Source organism: Rhinopithecus roxellana, chromosome 3, assembly GCF_007565055.1.
Source record: "Rhinopithecus roxellana isolate Shanxi Qingling chromosome 3, ASM756505v1, whole genome shotgun sequence".
In the NCBI taxonomy this organism is placed as follows: Eukaryota; Metazoa; Chordata; class Mammalia; order Primates; family Cercopithecidae; genus Rhinopithecus; species Rhinopithecus roxellana.
Window position 1 is genome coordinate 130,155,586 of NC_044551.1, and position 23,272 is coordinate 130,178,857.

The window sequence follows — 23,272 nt, forward strand, 5'->3', positions numbered from 1 at the left end:
TAATTCTTTTATTTCTTAAGGTAATGTATCCATTTTCTTTCATGATTTTAGTAATGTAGCTCTTTTGTCTTTTTTCTTGTTCAGCGTAGCTATGGTTTGTCAATTTTGCTGATTTTGTCTAAGAACCAATTTTTTGTCTCATTGATTTTCTCTACTATTTTTCCATCCTCTGTTTCCTTAATTTCTGCTCTAATCCTTATCATTTCCTCCATTCTGCTTGCTTTGCAGAAGCTTGTTTGGTCTTCTCAGATTGTCTCTCCTGGTATGGAACCTTTGTCCTACTATAGAGCTAGGGCCAGGGCAATGAGGGCCCTAGTATTCTCAACCTTCCGCACCTGGCATAAAGTCTCTGTCCTGTAAGTGGGGGCTGACTGAAGTAAGGGAGCCCTCAACTTCTCAGCTGCATTCATTAGGAATTTAACCTCTCCAACTTGGATTAGAAGATGAGAAATCCTCACAGCCTGTCCCTTCTAGTGAGATATGATAACCAGTGACTGGGAGCTGTGGGGAGAAGGAGTCCTATCTTCTTGGCCACACCCACGTGAGTGAAACCTCTGTCAAAGCCATAGTTCACTGCCACAGACTCTTCTTGCTATTCTTACCAAGTTTTAGTAGATTTTCTTGAATAAACATTTCTTCATTTGGTGTATGCCCTTAGGACAATTTCCAGACACGTTAAATGTTTCAAATATTTAATAGTTTTTATGTATAGTTTAAAAAAGTGTTTTCATTTGTTTTGCTTGTTTTCTTGGGAGTTGGTCTGCAAAGCTCTTGCGTTGCTATCCTGAACGTAAAACCAATGTGCTACCTTCTTCCTACAATTATTATTTGCTCAACTGCTCTATCTTAGCCTGTAGAGTTTTAGAAATGATAAATCAGTGTCAAGAATCTAACAGCATACCAAACTGGTATAATCATAGAGAGAGGAATTATTTTAAGTTTAAAGACCAATCTTTTTACTATATAGTTGAATATACCTAAAACAAAAACTTCAAAGAAACTGTAAGCTCCACTCAGGACTAGCATTATTTCTAGTAATATTACTTATTTTCAAACACATTGATATATACATATTATATGTTTGGACCAAAGTATTTGGCATAAGACAAAAAAGATATAAGTATAAAAATTAAAGAATAAACTCATAATCTTAAATTTGAATGGAAAGTATCAGTATAATCTCACAATTTATTTTTCTCTTTCTAAAATATATGTACTTTCTAGATTTGTCCACTGGAAAGGTCTAGATGCAATGAAAACCCTAACACTCAGATTGTGGTCTCTAAACACAAGATGGGGCAGGAAATACGCATTGTGGACACTGAACTCTGTTAAAGCAAGCTGTCAAATACTAATGGGGATGGGTCAAAAGGACTCAGAACCACCTGAAGGGGCTTCCACTGGCCAAAGATAGGACAGTTTGAATACTAACAAGTATGTGAATGCCAAAAATGTAAGCAAATATAGAAAAATCTATGCGTTCATACTATACTAAAAAAGTAACAAACCTAAATATCTCAGTCATCGTTGGAAGTTTCTGGGATGTTGTGATCCACATCCGGATTCCCTTTTAGGAATGAACAATTGCCTCTGCTGAAGACAGCTGCTTTGCCCAACATCATGCCCCATTCTAGGAGCAGCCCACAATCAGTGGCCATCCAACATGCAGGTAGAAAGGTCTGTTCCCCTCACTCCAACTGGAAAGCAGCTCTGAAGCACCATATTAGTTTGAGAACTGTCATTCATAAGATAGCAACAAAATTCAGCTTCTCCTCTGCACAATCCTGCTTCCTTCATTTGCCTTTGATTACAAGAGCACTCTGTAATAAAATGCCATCTAGTCAATTTCCAGTACCGCCCATTCTCTAAGTTTAAATCACAAAGATAACTTGAATATTTTCAAAAAATCTCAAGGGCACATCCAGACTATGCAATTTTAATCATCACGGGTTAATCTATGAGAAAGGGAATACAACATATGATTGCAAACACTCTTTAGTGCCAGATATGCTTAACACCAACCTCTGTGTGACCACAGTAACACCGAGTGATAAGAAACTAATATTACAATTAATAACCAAACAATTGTCTAAGCAGCACTTTTTAAAACCTGTATCATCCTAAAAGCCTCGGGTAAGGTTGACAGTAGCACCTTTGGCTTGGGAAAGTTTCAGAAACTGTTTAAGTTTGGGATTCGGCCACATTACCAACACACACACATACGCAAAATTTTTCTGGAATACGGGGGAGTGAATCAAGTTATACCAACGATTCCATTTGAATCAGCACTAACAGGATTATCACAAACCTGGATAATAAAAATAAACTTTCTTCACTTCTCATCCAAACATGAATTCCTGCAAACTTGAGGTGAACTGGGAAATGACTTTTGGAAAGCTAACACGCTTTTATGGAGATGCAGAATGTTATTTTACCACACAATTAAACCAAACCGGGGTATGGACTGAAAGTTCATTAGTAGTGGTAAAATAATTTAGCGAATCGAGGTCAGTATTAAAAAAAAAAATCTGCAAAGATGTTTTCAGTATTTCACTATTGTTTTACATGCTTGCATAGGTATGTGGTGTATTATGAGTACACGGGGTCTCACATAAAATGTATTTTTTTCTTTGCATCGGGGTGAAAGGTGTTTGAAAATGTCTCAGGTTCTGCTACCCAAAGCTTGCAGCACAGGCGGCGGCGGGGAGGTCTCCGGTCCCTAGCGGGGCGCCCCTCCCCTGCCTCGCGGTACTTACAAAGGAGTCGCTCACGACCAGCACCACGTTGGGCGCTTTGGCTGCTCCCCGCCTCTGCTCCCCGTCTCCGGGGGCCTGTACCGCTAGCGCCGAGACTGCGACCAGCGACACCCACAGCAGTAGCATCGCTGGTAGCGGTTCTGAGAGCCTGTCGCCGGGCCAGCCGCCTCCCTCTGGCGTTCTCTCCCTAGCAGAGTACGGTAGGGACAGCGAACAACTCCCAAAGGTTGCAGTTTGGTTTCTTGATAGTAACGTCGGGCTTCACACGCAGAACTACAACTCCCATCAGGCTGAGAGCGCGCACATGCGCCACAGAGAAATCCCCGCTTTTACCCACATTAAGGCTTTTTAATCAAATACCGAGCAAATCAGAACCCAGCCACTTCCAGTCACGTGAATGATTCCTGGGAAAGGCGCATGCGCTCTCATTGCAGACTCGGCATTTGTGGAAGAGGAGCATCTGTCCCAGGTGGGTTCGGATCTCTGTCGCTTTTGCACAAGGGATCATAAAGGCGATTGAAATGGTACTTAGCGAAAGAAAGAATCGGGGCCGGGGCTGTTCGTTTTGGGCCGCGCAAGCGTGACTGAGTGTTCGGCGAGAGCGTGAACTGGGCGGCGATGAGGTGGCGGCGCGGCTGTCACTTAAGTTCAATAGGGCGGTTCCTTGTGGGGCCTCTGGGTGGACCGCCTCAGGTGCGCCCTGAATACCTTAGAGCCCCTCGAATACCTTCCCAGGGAAATCTCTAGCCTGTCTCATCTTATAGCTTCTCTTACCCTGCGTAGTCAGGATTTACTGTGCTCGCATGGGACGAGGAGCGGGGCCTAGTAAGAAGTTTCAGGCTGTAGGCGGGGGAAAGCATAGCTGTTCCTCGCCTTCAGAGAGCAAAGGAGATAAACGAAACTGGAGAGGGAAATGGGCTCTGCGACGTATTCAGTTAGTTGGCATAGGTTCAGAATATCATTGTTTTGCTGCAGAATAAAAACCGGTCTCTTGACTGTTGAATTCCTTTGGAGAGTTCTGGAAGAAGCAGATTTCTGTCCCAAAGCCAAATTCTAATTTCAGTATCTAGTTTCGAGTATATAATTTGCACATCACACTAGTAGTTTTAATATTCTGACAGTAAAAAGAGGAGTTGTACTACTTACTTAACATAATTCAACTGAATGCTAGTATCTGGCAGGTTTTTTTTGGCATAAAATAATTGTAATAAGGAACAGATTTATTTAATACTCACATGACACTTAGGTGCTGAGCGTTACACTAAGCATTTACTGAGCATCTACTGCATGCCAGGTACTTTTATATGGAATATTTTCCATGATCCTCACTTTCACCATATTGCAGATAGGAAAACAGGCTTAGAGAGGTTAAATGACTGACCTGAGTTTACACAGGGAGCCAGTCAGAGCACGACTGAAAATTGAGGAGTCTATGCCGTAACTCACTAAATGCTCTGTCTGCAGTTAGTTACAAAATTTCTTGACAGTCTACTGAGTTTATCTGTTAGTGTAGCAGAATTGTTACTCAAGCAGCATGATAAAGATCTGCGGGTCACGCAAAAACGTAAACAGTGTTGGTCGCGGTGGCTCAAGCCTGTAATCCCAGCACTTTGGGAGGCCGAGATGGGCGGATCACCTAAGGTCAGAAGTTTGAGATCAGCCTGGCCAACATGGTGAAACCCTGTCTTTACGAAAAATACACAAAATACCAGGTGTGGTGGCGGGCGCCTGTAATCCCAGCTACTAGGGAGGCTGAGGCAGGAGAATCGCTTGAACCCAGAAGGCGGAGGTTGCAGTGAGCCGAGATCGCACCAATGCACTGCAGCCTGGGCAACAAGAGCAAAACTCTGTCTCAAAAAAAAAAAAACCTAAACAATAGTCTTGGTTTACACGAGGTTAGACTTCAGGGAAGCAAAACCTAGCATACATGAAATAATAATACAGCGTGGAAGGTAATACAAGTGGACTCCCTCATAAACACAAATTTGTTTTGAGTTAATTTGGAATGTAGGATGTATTTTCTACCATGGTGACAATATTGACTGACATTTGAATTCATAAAAGTTATATTTAACTTTGTGTCTGATTCCATAAACTGTACTTACTCTCTACAGCCTTGTTTCCACAGGATATGTACTCTGATGACAGAATTACAAGAATACATCTTTTTCTTCTTTCTCCCCTTGGCAGTGTCAATAGGAGCAGGTGCTGCAGTGATTTGGAGCAAGACAGATATTTTAGAGCCTTAGAGACATTGTGCTGGAAGAATCTGAGAGGCTTCTAGTCCTACTTCCCATCTGACATTCAGTTTATCCTAAATCATTCCTGCTGAGTGGATTGTTCAGCCTATGCTTTTTCATCTCTAGCGATGGGAAACACTTCCACTGAACACCTCATTCCACATTTAAATAGGTCTCATTAAAAGTTCCTATTTTAAGTTGAAGTTAATCTTCCTCTATTTTTAACCATTCATTAGTTCATTTTTCTTCACTTTTACATGGATAATCTCTCCCTTTCAACGGTCCTTCCCCCCACTCCCTCTCCATCATTTATTTTTTTCCTAGTCCCCAGTTTCTTCAGCTAGTTCTCATAATTTCAGGTTCCCTCATTGTTTTGATTACTCTTTTGTGAACATATAACATTTTTGCTAATCAGTAACTATGCTATCAGAAAAGGTACTCAGGAGAATGTAACCATTTTCCTCACTTCCTACTTCCCTTCCGCCATTTTTCACTCCTGCGTGCTCTCCCCTAGAATACTGAGTTGCCAAAGCCCTCTTTGGAAAGTGCGGGTCGCAGATGCTTCTGTGGCTTGTTTTTCCCCAGGCGTGTCCTCAAAGTATGACTCGATAAACCTCTACTGATTGAGACACTTCCCTCAGTCACTCAGTTTTTTGTTAACACCGGTAAGCTTTGGAAGCTGAAAGATCTTTAGCTCTTTATTGAATATGTATTATTCAGTAAGTGTTGGGTATCTAAGAAGCTCTGAAAAATAAGACCTACATCTAAGAATTTATTGAATTGGGAGACAGGTTATGTCTATAAAAGATAATAAAAATAATATTTGTTAAGTTGCAGTTGAGTAGCTCAGTTAACAAGTGGTTTGGAGAAGGAAGTGATCCCTGTTGTAGGCTGTACTCTAGTATTCATGTAGTGTAGTAACTAATTTGAAGAGGATACTCATGTTTGATGATAGCTGTCTTTTGAGGAATATAGATGCTTCTTATGATGGGGTTACACCACGATAAACCCCATTTTAACTTGAAAATATTGTAAGTCAAAATCCATTTAATATCCTGATAAGCACATCCTAAAGTCAAAAAATTGTAAGTTCAGCCATTTGTAAGTCGGGCCATTTGTATAGGTAAGAAGTTTACTTCTTGAGAGAGCAAGGAAGAAGGAGGTTGCAGAGAGGGTTGGGGATTTTGCATGTGTAGAGAAAATTTGTAACTGAGTTATCACACTAGTTGTTTTAGGAATGGCAAGTAGTGAAGTTGATTGAGAGAATAACAGTAGATAGGACATTATTAGTATAGATTATGTCCAAGTACTTCATCTATGTTTATGTCAGGTAAGTGATGCAATTCTTACTTTACCAGTGAGGAAATGGGCTTTGAGTAATGAAGTCAGGTACCCAAGGCCTAATGGCTTTGATCCTAGATCCATTTGATCTCCTAAGCTCACTCTCAACTAGGGTAAGCCTTGGTGGGTGGATATGACAGAGTAACGGGGCTGACAGGATCTAGGGTATTTTGTAAGAACAGAGTTGAAGTGACTGAGTGATAAATTAAAACTAGATTGGATGAGGAGGCCAGCCAAGTGTTACCAGGGCTAAAGAAGCCAGTGAAATAGTCAAGTTGGTACTTTTTTCTTTTTTAACTATTATCTTACTTTCCTAAACATTGTTTGGATTACCGTACTTTCTTTTCTTACCAGTAAGACTTTTTACTGTTGAACTTATACTTCTATTTAGGTAGATCACTAATGAGTGTTTTGGTTAGGGAAACTTTTCATTCCTTGTTCATCCCTACCTGCCTCACCTAAACATTGTTTACTTCCTAGTTCTGAAGTAGCATGTTTTTTTCACTTTATTCAGCTTTTCAAAACCACCTCCATTCTCTCCAGGGACCATTCTAGATTATTTTTTGTTTGACAGAAGCCACTTCAGGGATGCTATCAAAATATTCTTAGAATTTGTAGATGTGTAGTTAGTTGTGTTACTATTTTTAATGACTATTTAAATGCATTATTAACATTAAAAATTTTTCTGTTTTCATTAGATTACAAACTAATATAATTGTATTATACCCCTTATGTTCCTTAGAACAAAGTTCTATTCTAATATAATTGGGTTGCAAATTGGGTGTAAATAAGTAAGTACCCTTAGTTGTCTGTAGATGTCCTTGATTCAAAGCGAAAATGGCACAGAAATAGTAGATATTCTTTTTTGGCTCCATTTTTTATATTGACATCAGTGTATTTTGGGTTTCTGAAATGATTTTTCAAAATCCTTCTGATCTCTTATAGAAGTTTCCTTTTATCATCTGAGACCCTAGGAATATAGTTTAGACCAATTTAGAAATTTGGAGATTAAGATTAGTGCCTCTCTGGGAAAGAATACAAATACTAAAAATCATACATAATTATTTCTCATGTTTTAAATTATGAATTATGAAAATTGAATCTGATGCTTTAAAAAGTTTAGAAGGTTTTGGGTTGTGGGTGTCATCCTTTTTATCTGACTGTCTCATACTTGTTTTTATTTAATTTAGATGGAAAATGGGTAAGGAACAATCTGAAATTCAATTCGGGAAGAATATAGAGGTAGTAATAATAGGTAAAAGGTAAGTGTCTAGAATGCTAAATAATAAATTGGAATCTATTTTTATTTAATGATTGTTTTTACTCATTCCTTTCAGAAGAAAGATTTAATGGCATAGTTTTTTTTTTTTTTTTTTTAATGTCAGACTATGGGTCATCACAAAATACCTTTTGTTATTAGATTTAAAGGTATCATTTTTTTCCTTTCTGTAATTAGCTTCCATTATCATTATCATTACTATTTATTGTTATTGTTGTTTTAGCTTTGTGGAATCTTTATATGAGCATATTGGAATATTATTTAAGGTTTCATAGCCTCAACTGGGGACAGTAGGACATATCAGTTCACTTACCTATATATGTTGTCTTTGAGGAATATCATTGCCTTTATGGAATGACTGTCACTTTCTAACTCTTTCTAAGTGCCATTGTTGCCACTTTTTATGCTTGATTTATGTTGGATAAAAATATTTTGGGTTGGCCTGGCGTGGTGGCTCACGCCTGTAATCCCAGCACTTTGTGAGGTCGCGGCGGGCGGATCACAAGGTCAGGAGATCGAGACCACGGTAAAACCCCGTCTCTACTAAAAATACAAAAAGTTAGCCAGGTGCGGTGGCCGACGCCTGTAGTCCCAGCTACTCTGGAGGCTGAGGCAGGAGAATGGCGTAAACCCGGGAGGCGGAGCTTGCAGTGAGCCAGATCGCGCCACTGCATTCCAGCCTGGGGAACAGAGCCAGACTCCCGTCTCAAAAAAAAAAAAAAAAAAATTTGGGTTGGTAATAGAAAAAATTGAGTGAAAACGTACAAAATGAATACGCTTGTTTAAAAAAAGTCAGTTGAGATTGAGAAGAAAAGTGGGAGGAGAGGTATAAGAGGGAAGAATTAACAGGGAGTTGTGTTGTGGAAGAATATTAAAGACATCTCCCTCTCTTGCAAGAGAGCTAGGTGTTTCTTTGAAATGTTAGAAATCCTTACAATCAAGGGAAATATCCAAAATAGAGGAGTATGGGGTTACATGGAATCATTTTGGGTAGTAGGTTTTTACCCTTGGAAGGAAAATGGGTTTAAGTGGTACCTAGTAGGTGGTTGGATCTCAATAAGGGTTTGTATAGAAAATTGGTGAATGGACCTTTCCCTTCCACCGCCCCCCCCAAAAAAAGAAGGAAGTAGCTTTTAGGGTTGAAAAGGGGCAGATTATTTTGTCTTTTTAGAAATTAACCTTCTGAAACTTACGTACATACATATATGTGTGTATGCTTGAGTGAGAGAGGACCTCAGTGCTAGCGTATTATGTTAAATGTTGCATCAAATGAATAAGGAATTGGAAGAGAAGAATAGAGGATTCCATTGTAGCATGAAGAATTGTAATTACATATGGAGACACACAGATACTGAAGGATATTTAATATTAGAATTGATTACCAAGAGAAAAATGGTATTTGTTTCTATATAGTGGTCTTTAAAAACAACCTACTTAAAAATTCCTAATGGCTTCCTATTTGCTGCTGTATTTTAGTTCATACATGTCTTTTTGACTTTCAGGATCTGTAATCTGAGGCTCTGTTTGACCTATCCAACCTAATTTTCTTCTCTTCTTTAATAAGTCCCTTCTGATCTATTCAGCATGGCTTTCTTACTGTTTCCTGTACTTGCCACAACTCATTCCCACTTCTCTCACTTTGCTAATGCGTTTGCCTCTTGAGTAGAGCAATTTTCCTTCTTCCCTCCATTCTTAAGTCTTCTTCTATTAATAGTAGCTGTTAATAACATCACACCACACACCTTTCCTCCTCTAAATTCCTATTGCACTTCCAGTCATTACCCTTAGTTTAGCATTTGATTACTGAATGACTTATATGTCTTAAGTCTTTCTCTTGATTTAGATTATATTCTTTATATATTTTTTATATCATGCATAGCAAATAGCTTGGGGGCTGCATGCAGTTTAGTAGTGGTTGGTTCTACCTTGTTTGCATACGTGCCCTCTTGAATGTTGGGTGATAGAAGAGATGGTGAACTTCCTCCTTATGTAATGGTTGTGGTCTTCTGTTTGTTTTTAATTTGAGACTGTTTTTGTTCCTTTTCAACTTGGACATCTTTTGATTTTTTTACTTGAGTATCTCTTTTTGTCTCTTTTTATTGATCTAGATCAGTTGTCATCATCCTTGATGTTATTTTCTCCTTTTTAGTCTGCAGGGTTTTTTTTAACCAAAGGAAACTGGTTTGAGAAAATTGTGAAATCAGCATTGAAATTTGTTACCTACTCCAATCAAGATTTGCAAAACTACAAAAAAAGTTCTGAAGGTTTCACCTATAAATATATACCAAGATAATTTCAGATAAGGTAGTAGTTTCTAAATCAAGAACATATGAAATATGGTGCTTTAAATTATATAATTATTGTAACTCAGCAAAAAAGTTACTTATCTGCTTATTTAGGGAATCTGGTTCTAGCTGTAGATAAATTGATTTTATGGTATCTTAATTTTTCTATTATTTTGAATCCTAACATTTTTTAAGTCAAAAAGATTAAAAAATATATATCTAACTTCTCAAGCTTCTTTGGTCGCATACTTCTGTGTTAGCTTCTTCTTTGGATATAAAGGACTGTCAGTTTACCATGTCAGTGATTCATCTTTTTGGTACATTTTACTCCCTTGAGCATCTGAAACCTATAAATACTTAATATTTACCCCAGCTTTGTTTTACCTTTCTGTGAGATTAGAGGAGCTGACAGAAAATACAAATGTTTCTTTTTTTCAACATTGAATTATGATTGAATTAGACTTGTTTACAGGTAAGCCAGAATAAGTTGTGAAATCTTAAAATATGCTAATTTATTTAAAATTAATATATCTTAAGATTAAATGAAGAAATTATCTACTAATTAAAATATCTTCTTATGACTGAAATTAGTGTACAGCCCTTTTGCATTATCCATTGCTTCCATTCAAGTTTAAACATTGTTTTTCTTCAGAGAAAGTATGGGTAATAATCCTACAGTAATCCTTATTGTGAAGAAAGTTAATATCCTGATTTATGTTTCACAGAAACTAGCATTAAAACAATGCTTTCTTAAACTTTCATATCACAGTCACTGAAATTATTTGTGTTGGTGTTTTATCTGTGACTTGGGCTTATTCTACTGGATCTTGCTTTGTATAGAGTGGGAGAGTTGGATTGAGATTGGTATGTATTTTGAGTTCTGATCAACAAGATCATTTGTATTTTAGCCAAAATATATGGAGAATGAATGTAAATAAAATATAACTTAATTTCAACACTTATTAATTGATCATCTATAATTTGTAAGATACTAGGTCCTATGGATGTGGCAGTGAAAAAAAAATTTCTTGCCTGCATAGAACTTACATTCTTGTGGGTGTTGGGACCTAGAAAATAAATAGGATAAATAAGTAGAATATATAGTATATGAAATGTGACAAATGCTTTCAAGAAAAATAAAGCAGTGAAAGGGGTTCAGGAAGTACTGGGTTGTTGAGAGTAGGGGGATGGCAAGATTAAAATGTTAAATAGCATGTAGAGGGAAGGTTTCATTGAAGAAACGACATTTGAGTACAAATCTGAAGAGGTTAAGGAATAAACTGTGTATATGCTAGAGGGAAGACTGTTCCAGATAGAAGGAGTCTTTTGTCTTTCCAGGTTCCCTTTCCAGATGACTAAGTTTGTTGGAACCTTTACGGGTGGGTAGGTATTACTGTAGATTCACTCAGGCTTTCTGCCTTGACAGAATGTCCAGCAAGGAAGTGAAAACTGCTCTAAAAAGTGCTAGAGATGCAATCAGAAACAAAGAATACAAAGAAGCTTTGAAACACTGTAAGGTAACCAGTATTTTTTTCTTCCACAATAAAAGTATGTTACCCATTTATAAACATTGTTGATTTGTAATATGTGAATTATTTACTGTCCAAACAACAAAAGGGGTAAGGCCATTTAGTAGAACCATTAGAATGGTTAGACATGTAGCTTCCAATTAGCAGGATAAACTACCTCTGCCAAACTTAATTTTCTCTGTATTGGTAACTTACCAAAACCAAGTTCTGAAAACCTGAATATCCCATAAATGTCTTTTGATGGTTGTATCATGGAATGCTACTGTATCTTAAAGTTTTCATTTTTTTAATGGCATGTTAGTGTTCTTTTTCTATTTGGTTTGTGGATGAGAGGATCAAGATTATAAAGCTTATTTTTATGTTGATGGAAATGTTTCCATTCAGAGGGAGAAATTGGACTCAGGGGAGAGACAGAGGGTAGTGGTAGGAGTAAAGTCATCAGTAGGTGAGAGATACACTGGGATCCAGAGCTTGAGGGAGCCCTTTAATCCTTCTTCCATCTTAGCAGGAGAGAAGATAGGTGCCCATCATACAGTGCTGGGCTTGTAGATTTGGTGATGGGAAAAGCTTTCTTCTCGAATGGCTTCTATTTTCTTGGTGAAGTATAAGATGAGACTGGGAGAAGACTTGGTTAGGAGGTTTGAGATAAAAGAAGATATGAAATAGCTTCTTTCTTTTTTTTTCGTGGTGGGAAAACAAATGTGCTAGTAAGGACTGGAAAGATTAGCAGGCCCTAGTGATTGCCCATTTGAAGTTTCAAGCTATTGAAGTGAAATTAATGAACTCCTCTGTAGTTTTCTCTCTTCATATTCAGCTTCCCAGGTTTGGAGATGGGCATGATGGGGTTCAAGTGTGGATGGAGAGAAAGAGAGGAAAGACATGCAAAGGAGTTGAGGTTGTGATGACAAGGGATTGATGACAGTGGTGAGTCCTGGAGTCTAAGCTGGGTAAGGAGGAATGAGAAATGAGAAGTGGGCTGATAGGCAATGGAAAAAGGGGTTAGGATAGAAAAAAATTAGAGAAATCAAAGGTTAAAGATTTGTTACCATGGGTCCACTACAGTAATTGAACTGGGACGGTAGGAGAGGAGCAGATGAGTACCGTGCTGGAAATTCAGATTTTGGATGGGTGAGTAGCGTGGAGGTCATGTAACTGAGAGGCCAGAGTGTTCAATGGGACATCAACATGAAGGTTAGAATGAATACAGGCACTGAGGTGGAAAAGAAGGATACAGCATTTTCACTGAAGGAAAGGGGAGTTAGGAAGTTGGTAGACTGTAGCAACAAGAAGGCTGTTTTTAGTAGTATAGTTGGATGGCCTGCGCTTCAAAGGCAGTGGGGTTGCTGAAGGAGGAAGGAGCAGAAGAGGACTGTAGGTGACAGTGTGAGCAAGGAGAAGCTGCTTCTCGTCTCCTAGGCCTGTGGCATGTGAGCTGTAAAAGAAGTCAACTGCAATCTGTAGGATCTATAGGGGAATTAGCCATGTTTTCATTGAGGCAGAACTTGGTGTGGTTAAAAGAAAGGTTAAAAACATGGAGGGAACTTGGCTGATCCAGATTGGGAGTTTCAGAGGGCACAATGAAGAATTTAGGAGAGTGGTAGGGAGGGAATTGGGCAAGACTGGGGGGGTATACATGGCAATATGAAGATGAGTCTAAGGAATAAACAGATAAAGGATACCCTTGTGAGGTTTAGGTTTCTGGTGGTGACTGATGGAGCCCAGCAGGGATGCAAGGCCATGATGGTATTCATCTTGATTTAGAAGAAGGTAGGCCATGTGTTCCAAGTGGGGACAGGTTGTGGATGGAGTACAAGAAGGGAAGAAGGACTGTTTCCTTCAGCACTGGGTTTATCTAACTGATGCACGTTTCAGTTATTATATGCAGCGCCACCATAGTTGTCTTCTTTCTGTAGGCTTTCTGCAAAATTCAGATATGAATTACACCAAATAGTTAATAATTTATACTAGAGAGACCCAATTAGAAAATGCAGATGGATAGTTGATCAGTTCTAAATGCCTGATTACTAATGTGTAGTAACCCAGAATATTGGTTGAGACTGAATGCGTTTTTGAGTAAAGGAATGTTGCATTTGCTGTGGGTTTGTCTCATCGTCACTTTGTCTGCCTGTGGCTCTTTATCACATGATATGAGTGTCTCTTCAGGGAAGCCTTCTCCAGTTTGTGCAGAGTTCCGTACTTTTTTCTCTGTGTTCTTTCAGAATCTCATACCTGCTTTCACCACATTGTTGATAATTTTTTTTGAGACAGAGTCTCACTCTGTGGCCGAGGCTGGAGTGCAGTGGCGCCATCTCGGCTCACTGCAAGCTCCGCCTCCTGGGTTCACGCCTCAGCCTCCCGAGTAGCTGGGACTACAGGCGCCCACCACCACACCTGGCAAATTTTTTATATTTTTAGTGGAGACGGGGTTTCACCGTGTTAGCCAGGATGGTTTCCATCTCCTGACCTGGTGATCCGCCCACCTCGGCCTCCCGAAGTGCTGGGATTACAGGCGTGAGCCACCGCGCCCGGCCGATAATTATTTTCTTAAACATCCATTTCAGATTCTGAAAAAAATCTGGTCATGAGGCAGATAGTCGGTGCTTAACTAACTGCTGGTTGACTACTGCATTTTGTTCAGCAGTTAAGTGCCAGCCATTGTAGCTGGTGTTGGGAACATAAGCATTAATAAGGCGCCAGTGTTTAGAGCTTAACTTTGGTAGTTGCATCATTGTTGTGGTTTGTTAGGAGGCAGCATTATTATGTTGAAGTCAAAATAAATAGAGACACGAATATTTAAATTGAATTTTATTTTGGGAAGCAAGAATTGCAATTTCGGGCATATGCACACAGGCTAAGTGGTCTTTTGTCTGTCTGAAGAACAAAGAGAAGGTTGGCCATTTTATTGGAAAGAAAAATGTTGTGTATTATTTTGAAAGAAAGCTCACTGGTACTAGAGAAGCTTTTGGGAGCTGGCAGGCTCTGATTGGTGAGTGACGATAGTAGGTAAAACTAGACTTAGAGTCATGGCAGCTACTGGGGAAAACTAATCTTAGGATTACTGCAGGCCCTCTCAGCAGCTGGGCTCTTGGAAAATTTAAATCTTGGAGCAGGTGCTATGAGGCCTGAGTGCCTGTTTACCAGGTGTTCCCTTTGCTCTGACTTAGTCAGGTGACAAGAATGACCCAATTTGTGTAATCAGTGTGTTCACAGATAGAATGGAGCTTGTACTGCATATTAGGGACAGATTATTAGAAGTGTTATGTGGGTGCACTCAAGTCAAATAATATGACTGGCTTAACTCATGGAAATATTCTTATTTTCTCTAGAATAATGTAAAACCTTAAGAAGTTAATTTCATTTTAGCTACTGGTTTTGTTTTTCTTTCCCTAGAATATACTTGCTAACTGCTTCAAACTATTTTATTTTACCTTAGCAAGTAGTTGTTATTTCTGAAAGCAATTATCTCTACATATAATTTTTATTCCAGGTGGCATGTGTTGTTTAAACATTCATTGCCACTATTTATTTTGAACATATTTGGTATAGTCACATTGGGGTGAATCTACTTTCCTAGTCTATAATCTCGAGAAAAATCCCTGTGTCTAATATGGGGAAACTATCATGGTGAAGGAAAACATGAGAGTTGGATTAAGTGAAATGAGATGGAGAACAGTTTTGTGAGTTTGACCAGTAGCAGTATGGAGACAGGCAGGATGACTGAGTAGTTACTGTTCTTTTTATACCCAGTATTCTCAAAGAGCACGGGGAGGCATTTGGTGGAGGTGTCAGTATCACTTGGGCAGCTTTAAAAAAACCACCTGTTATTTCAAAGCCATTATGGTCATTCATACAGTCCAACTCCTTCCCCTGAGGAAACTGAAGCCAGATAGGTTAAATGGCTTCTGAAGTTTACCCTGTTAGTGGTAGATACAGATTTCCTGACTCATAAGTAGACTTTCTGTTATTGTTAGTTCATTTGCTTCCAAAATTTACTGACTTGCTCTTTTATTTTTTTTTTAAATCAGACAGTGTTAAAACAAGAGAAAAATAACTATAATGCCTGGGTTTTTATTGGTGTTGCTGCAGCTGAACTAGAACAACCTGATCAGGCCCAGAGTGCCTATAAAAAAGCTGCTGAATTAGAGCCAGACCAATTACTAGCTTGGCAGGTATGTAGAAAAAATTTTTTTTCTGTATTATGGGAATGGATTTTTTTTTTTTTACGTTTTTCAAAATACAGGTTTCAACACTAAACTAAGCATTTAAACCTACATTTGCCCCATGTAAGAAAAAATTTAAATTTATTGGTTTTCTAAACCTGAAAGTTAGTTTAGAAAAAAAGTGGTGCGAAGGATGTTGTTTAACACTGTTTAACATCCTACCTAATAGATTATTTCAAATGTGAGCACTCAAATATAAATCTCTACCTTAGTTATATGTGCATATAAAAGACTTATCCATAATATCATTCTTTATGCTTACCTGAGGAAAAAGAAATGTTTTTAATGTTTCCAAAAAATAAAATAATATAAAAATGTTTAATGTTTCTATCTTTGAGTGCAAGTTAAATTCTTTTTTCTTACTTAGTGGCCTTAATGTTTTTACTTAGATTCTCCAACTTTTTTACATTTAATAACTTTGTTTAGTATCTCAATCACACCTTTGAAACTGATGAATACAATGTTGTAGGCCCAGGAGGGTATGAACCTGTTTGTCTTAGGTTCATGTGAATAAGAACTTGAGGATATCTGGTAACACACTTAGAGAAATTGATGCTTTTATAATGGACTGAGTGGTTTAGGATATCTGATCCTTCTTTAAAGCAAAAATGACAATTTTCACAGACTACTTAATTTTTTTTTTGTTTAATTATATCATATAAAAGTAGTGACACATAGATCTTAAAATTAAATCTTCTCACCTCCCCTCACCCTCCCCACCAATGGTAATGCTATTATGTAGCATGGTTATGCTAGTTAGCTTGATTATGGTTGTCATTTCACAGTGAATACATATATCAAAATATCAAGTTGTACACCTTAAAAATAAACAATTTTTATATGTCAATGATATTGCAATAAAACACTTTAAAACACATACTGAAATTAAAAAAAAAGTGTCACATAGTAATCTTAGATGGGAAGATTATAAAATAGCCATTAAAAGTGTTTATTATTGTGAAGCACTTCAAATGAATTTTCAAAAGAAAAGGGAATGGTATACCTCTATATTCCTGTCACCCATACTCAACAATATCCACTTCACCTGTGCCCTCCGACCCTCAGTTATTATATTTAGAGGCAAATCCCAGGCAGATCATTTCATTTGTAAATTGTAATAATCCTTTTTCATAAATAATCTTTATAGATTATCATATTATTTGGCAAAATAAATGGATGTGAGAACAGCAAATGTTTTAGGAAAAAGAATAATCATGAGTACTTCTTCTTTTAGGGGTTAGCAAACTTGTATGAGAAATATAATCACATAAATGCTAAGGATGACTTACCCGGTGTTTACCAAAAGCTCCTGGATCTTTATGAAAGGTAAGAAATGTATGAGGAAAGGCCAGTTTCTTTCAAAGCTTGAATTTTAATAAACTGATTAAAATTCATATAGAAGTATTCCAACATTTACTGGGAATTGGGAGGCTTTTTTCTTTCAAACATTTGTCACAGAATCTTTTGTGATTGAAGTAGAATCAAAACACTACTAGTAAGAGGACTGACTAATTTTGGAACTTTGATATTATTTTCAGTCAATATAATAGAAGATAATATTTCCTAAACCTTTTCTTTTTTATGAAGAGCTCATTTTAGAAAATTTTACTGTAGTATGAAAGAAGATGTGTTCTAATTTAAAATAGTACCTGAAATGATTATTGGAATACTTAAATTTTAGTGTTTTAAGTCCTTGGTTATTTTTATTAATCAGATTCAAAATCCTTTTGTGTGTGTGTGTTTTGTTTTGTTCTAAGTGTTGATAAACAGAAGTGGTGTGATGTCTGCAAGAAACTTGTGGATCTATATTACCAAGAAAAGAAACACCTAGAGGTTGGTGAATGATTTCTGACTTCTTTTAATAATAGATGGGCTGGGCGCAGTGACTCACACCTGTAATCCCAGTACTTTGGGAGGCTGAGGCGGGCAGGTCACCTGAGGTCGGGAGTTCGAGACCATTTAGACCAACATGGAGAAACCCTGTCTCTACTAAAAATACACAATTAGCTGGGCATGGTGGCGCATGCCTGTAATCCTAGCTACTCAGGAGGCTGAGGCAGGAGAATCGCTTCAACCCAGGAGGTGGAGGTTGTGGTAAGCCGAGATTGTGTCATTGCACTCCAGCCTGGGCAACAAGAGTGAAACTCCATCTCAAAAAAGTAAAATATAATAAAATAAAATAAAAATAGATGGGGTTCTATGCTTTTGCGATTTTTATATATCAACAGATAAAAATGTTTTTATTTGCAGATTTTACATGTTTATTGACATTTTTACATTTTGGACAAAATAATTTAAAATCTTCTTTAATAGGTGGCTCGAACATGGCACAAGTTGATAAAAACACGGCAGGAAGAAGGTGCAGACAACCAAGAGCTTCATCAACTATGGAGAAAATTGACTCAGTTCCTGGCTGAAAGTACGGAGGACCAGAATAATGAAACTCAGCAATTGGTATTGACTCATTTATTCCTCAAGTTTGTTCATGAAAATGGATCATTTAAGTGAATTTAGAAAATAGAAACATAATTGATCATTGTCATTTTAATTTCCATTTCCCTAGTAATGTTGAGCATCTTTTCATGTGTTTATTTGCACCTGTGTATTTTCTTTGGTGAAGTGTGTGTTCACATCTTCGCTCGTTTTTTTTTGTTTTTTTTTTTTTTTTTGAGACGGAGTCTCGCTCTGTCACCCAGGCTGGAGTGCAGTGGCCGGGTCTCAGCTCACTGCAAGCTCCGCCTCCCGGGTTTACGCCATTCTCCTGCCTCAGCCTCCTGAGTAGCTGGGACTGCAAGCGCCCGCCACCTCGCCCGGCTAGTTTTTTTTTTTTTTTTTTTTTTTTTTTTTTTTTTTTTTGAGGCGGAGTCTCGCTCTGTCGCCCGGACTGGAGTGCAGTGGCCGGATCTCAGCTCACTGCAAGCTCCGCCTCCCGGGTTTACGCCATTCTCCTGCCTCAGCCTCCCGAGTAGCTGGGACTACAGGCGCCCGCCACCTCGCCCGGCTAGTTTTTGTATTTTTAGTAGAGACGGGGTTTCACTGTGTTAGCCAGGATGGTCTCGATCTCCTGACCTCGTGATCCGCCCGTCTCGGCCTCCCAAAGTGCTGGGATTACAGGCTTGAGCCACCGCGCCCGGCCTTTGCTCGTTTTTTATTGCGTTTGTTTCTTTTTATGGAGTTTTTTTTTAATGTTTAATTTTCATAGGTTTTTGGGACACAGATGGTATTTGGTCATGAGTAAGTTCTTTAGTAGTGATTTGTGAGATTTTGGTGCACCTGTCACCCGAGTAGTGTACACTGAACCCAATGTATAGTCTTTTATTCCTCACCCTCACCCAAGTTCCCAAAGTCCATTGTATTATTCTTATGCCTTTGTGTCTTCATAACTTAGAGTGAGAACATACAATGTTCTTATCATATGTTCACTTATGAGTGAGAACATATGATGTTTGGTTTTTCACTCTTGAGTTACTTCACTTAGAATAATATTCTTCAGTTCCACCCAGGTTGCTGTGAATGCCATTAATTCATTCCTTTTTATAGCTGAGTAGTATTTCATTGTGTGTGTGTGTGTGTCTCTGTGTGTGTGTGTGTGTGTGTGTGTGTGTGTATATATATATATATATATCACAATTTCTTTTCCACTCATTGATTGATGGGCATTTGGGCTAGTTCTGTATTTTTGTAGTTGTGACTTGTACTGCTATAAACATGCATGTGCAAGTATCTTTTTTGTATAATGACTTCTTTTCCTCCAGATAGATACCTAGTAGAGGCATTGCTGGATCAAATGGTAGTTCTACTTTTAGTTCTTTTTTTTTTTTTTTTTTTTTTTTTTTTGAGGCAGGGTGTCACTGTCACCCAGGCTGGAGTGCAGTGGTACAATCTCGGCTCCCTGCAACCTCTGCCTTCTAGGTTCAAACAATTCTCCTCCCTCAGCCTCACAAGTAGCTGGGATTACAGGCATGCGCCACGATGCCTGGCTAGATTTTTGTGTTTTTAGTAGAGGTGGGGTTTCACCATGTTGGCCAGGCTGATCTCGAACTCCTGACCTCAAGTGACCTGCCCACTTCAGCCTCCCAAAATGTTGGGATTACAGGCATAAGCCACCGAGCCCAGCCTACTTTTAGTTCTTTATGGAGTCTCCACACTGTTTTCCATAATGGTTGTACTAGTTTACACTCCCACCAGCAATGTAGAAGTGTTTCCTTTTACCTCATCCACACCAACATCTATTTTTTTATTTTTTTGATTATGGCCATTCTTGCAGGAGTAAGGTGGTGTCGCATTGTGGTTTTGATTTACATTTCCCTGATCATTAGTGATGTTGAGCATTTTTTCATATGTTTGTCAACCATTTGTATATCTTCTTTTGAGAATTTTCTATTCATATCCTTAGCCAACTTTTTGATGGGATTGTTGTTTTTTTTCTTGCTAATTTGTTTAAGTTCCTTATAGATTCTGGATATTAGTACATGAATTACCTTGGAAATAGGACATTCAATGATGATTCAGTGGATGCTCAAAAAAAAAAAAAGGATTGTATGTTAGGCTAGGTATTTTGTAAATGTATAATTTTAAATTCATAGAGGCTCTTCTAGATAAAGTCAGAATTATTGGCCTGTAGTCTCATGCAGAGTCTGGATGGAATGGAATTGGTACTCACGGTATCAGAATTTCATTCCCTTGTGTTCATAAGACTCTGCAATGCATCAGTAACTTAATCACTGTAAAAAATAAAGTGAAAATTGACTTTCACGAAACTGCTTATGGTGTCTAAAAAGTTGTACCTTTAAAGGTGTGTTTCTTTACACTGCTGAACTAAGAGTACTGAATTACTTTGAGGTTTAACAATTCCACTGTTCAGAGTGTTTATATTTAATATTTAGAGTATTTATGCCTAGAAAAAAAGTCTTTATGGTGCAGATTTTAAAGTAATCAAAAAGAATTTTTTGAAAGACTAAAAAAAAATTGGTTTTGAGCCACATTTGGAAAATATATCTATCATTCTCCTTTTTTTATTTGTAACTTTAAAAGTCAACTTAATTTCTTATTATAGTAAATAGCTACTTAATGTACACTTGTTAAATTGAGTGGAATTTTTAAATAAACAAATATAGGCCCTATATAAGATGGGAAGTTCATTTATTTGTATATGTGTTCATTTGGTCACTCATTAATTTGTTTATTCAGAAAATATTTATTGACTACCTATTGTGTGTCAGGCAGTGTCCTAAGAATTGGGGATAAAAATAAGAGCATAAGATTTCTTTTTCGTGTGTGATAACATGATTTATCTGTGCATATATTCAGTTGTGGAAAAAATTGAGCAGTAACAAAATTAGATAGCTTAGCAGTTTCTCTTAAATTGTATAATATAATATAACTTCATTATTTTCCTTAAAATAGTGTAGGTTGCCAGAATATCAAACACATTCCAAAATAAGTAAAATGACTTTTTGGATTGTCTGTCCTACCCTCCTCCATGACAGACAATTAATTGTACTTATGATTTTAAGAATTGATTTCTCACTGTTAATAATAGATAAAAGAATGGGATTTATTGTTACCTTGAATACTGAGTATTTAGAAAAAAATGTATCACAGATTTTTCATTTGGAATAATTTTATTACCGTTTTAAAAAATCTTTTATGCTAGACTGTTTTGAGCTATGTTCCTTCTTTGTAAGATTGTTAACTGTATCAGGGCAGCAAAATTTTACTTATTTGTATAGACTTTATACCATACTTTCCAAAGAAAATTTGAGATATTGAACTACATTGTGGCTTTTTGGTATTAAGTCATGAGTATTCATTTTAAAATGCAGAATGTGTAGCTAACTGAGTGGTGTGAAGTGCTTTATACCACTTGCTTTGGATTCTAGTATTCTGTTCTTATTTAAGACATATTTAGAAGGCCTGTTGACCTTCAAAGTCAGTTAATATTATATAAGAGAAGTGATGGAATGTTCTTCAGAGTCAGCTAATACTGCATAAGAGAAGTGGTTTCATTACAGTTCAGTCATATCTCCGCTTTTCTTTTGGCGAAAGTATCACCTAACTTTTTAACTATTTTTTAAAGGTTGAAGATCTGCTATCATTGAAGATATTTCAAAGAATGTGCTAGTGATTTCAGAAGAATTGTTTTCAAAATGATACGTGAGCAGTAGCAGCTATGCTAGCATATCAGACTATACTCTGGTTGACTACTTTGTAGGAGACAGCAGGCACTGGGAAGTGCGTTTTGTTAAATTAATGTTGTTAATGCATAGTTGTTACTTACCAGTTCAGTGCGGTTTGCTGGCCAGTTGGAGTTAGAATGCATTCCAAAACTTACATATACACTTTTTCCCTCATTGGAGTTGTCAGGGTCAGACTGTAGAATACATTTGCAGTTACTTGAAGGTGTAGTTTGTGTAGGAGAGTCTTATACATTTAATCATTTGTCATATAAGTATGATACAGATGATAGCTTTTGTATTTGTTTCAGCTTTTAACTGCTTTTGAGAATGCACTGGGATTATCAGATAAGATTCCTAGTGAAGATCACCAAGTGCTTTATAGGCATTTCATTCAGAGTTTATCCAAAGTAAGTTGATTTTTTAAATCTCTAATGTGACTTGTATGTATTTCTAATTAGGAAAGTGTTCATAAATACATTTTACTACTACTAGAATGTAGTGTAATTTGCTTTTATATTTTCAAGTTGCCTCATGAGACCACTAGATTGAAGAAGGCCTGTGAAGGAATGATAAACATCTATCCTACTGTACAGTATCCCTTAGAAGTGCTTTGTTTGCATTTAATTGAATCAGGTAATTCCTTCTTTATTATAGTGTGTGTCCTAGAGGTGTGTGATTATGTGAGTGATGGTATTAATCAAAACATGTTTTAGTGTCTACCATGTTTAAGGTGTTGTTTCTGTGTTTCTGGACATAAAAGGAAGTATAATGTGTAGTCTTTGTGTACATGAAAAGACTAATAAATATAGGAAAGTACAGTAATACAGAAGAATTATGAGTTGCCAGATTTATTGTTGATTAGTGAAATCTTTTAAATGGTGGGAATTGGAGGATGTCTTGAATTTTTTTATAGATACTAGATAAACAGGAGTAGGGGAAATGTACTCCAGCTGGCATGAGCAGAGATGTGGAGCTGGGTGCATATTTTAGGAATGGTAAAATAGGTTTGCTTACTATAGTGGAAGAAATAACTAAGATATATTTTGGCTAAATAGGTCAGCCTCTATTACACAGAGCTATGAATATCATAGAAAGGATTTTTGGAAAGTTTATCTGCCTCAGTGTTGATGTTATGTCACAGTGTCATAAGAACATTGTTATGAATACTGTAATATTATAAAGTAATTAAATTCCTGAATCTCCTTTTTTAATGAAATAGAGCATATTCAAGTGGGAGAATTTGTCTCTGTGTATACTTCGTGCTCTTATATCTTCATGTACTTTCTTTGCGGGGAAGAGAGAAGTGATGATGACTAGCTTGCTGGGAGTTGGCAGAACTGTAGCTATGGATGTCTTGTGTCCAGGAGTGGTATTCCCCCAGTTTACAAGAGGTTGGCTATATTGGTTTTTCCCACTAGCCTCTTTCCTTTTGGTCAGTATCTG

The 23,272-nt window shown here is 37.4% G+C and overlaps 2 protein-coding genes across 5 annotated transcripts in view; one reads left to right on the forward strand and one right to left on the reverse strand.

Annotated features, from left to right (window-relative positions):
• The window catches only part of ARSK (arylsulfatase family member K), a 49,221-nt gene extending 46,134 nt beyond the window's left edge, over window positions 1–3,087 (reverse strand). For 2 of the 3 annotated variants that reach the window (XR_004056474.1, XM_010380602.2), the window contains exon 1: window positions 2,757–3,087. Coding sequence is in view for 1 of the 3 variants with exons in the window: in XM_010380602.2 (XP_010378904.1) it covers window positions 2,757–2,882 (126 nt within the window). In the remaining 2 variants the exon portion in view is untranslated. Of the gene's footprint in view, window positions 1–1,508; window positions 1,623–2,756 lie in introns of those variants that run through there. The other variant, XM_030927933.1, reaches the window with a different exon arrangement.
• Window positions 3,088–3,137: 50 nt separating this feature from the next.
• Window positions 3,138–23,272, forward strand: part of TTC37 (tetratricopeptide repeat domain 37) — a 98,105-nt gene continuing 77,970 nt past the window's right edge. The window contains exons 1-10 of one of the 2 annotated variants that reach the window (XM_010380604.2): window positions 3,138–3,225; window positions 7,528–7,599; window positions 9,766–9,920; window positions 11,328–11,418; window positions 15,456–15,599; window positions 16,885–16,976; window positions 17,408–17,483; window positions 17,964–18,104; window positions 22,138–22,236; window positions 22,354–22,462. In XM_010380604.2, coding sequence (XP_010378906.2) covers window positions 11,329–11,418; window positions 15,456–15,599; window positions 16,885–16,976; window positions 17,408–17,483; window positions 17,964–18,104; window positions 22,138–22,236; window positions 22,354–22,462 — 751 coding nt within the window. In that variant the 5' untranslated portion in view covers window positions 3,138–3,225; window positions 7,528–7,599; window positions 9,766–9,920; window position 11,328. Of the gene's footprint in view, window positions 3,226–7,527; window positions 7,600–9,765; window positions 9,921–11,327; window positions 11,419–12,244; window positions 12,355–15,455; window positions 15,600–16,884; window positions 16,977–17,407; window positions 17,484–17,963; window positions 18,105–22,137; window positions 22,237–22,353; window positions 22,463–23,272 lie in introns of those variants that run through there. The other variant, XM_030927267.1, reaches the window with a different exon arrangement.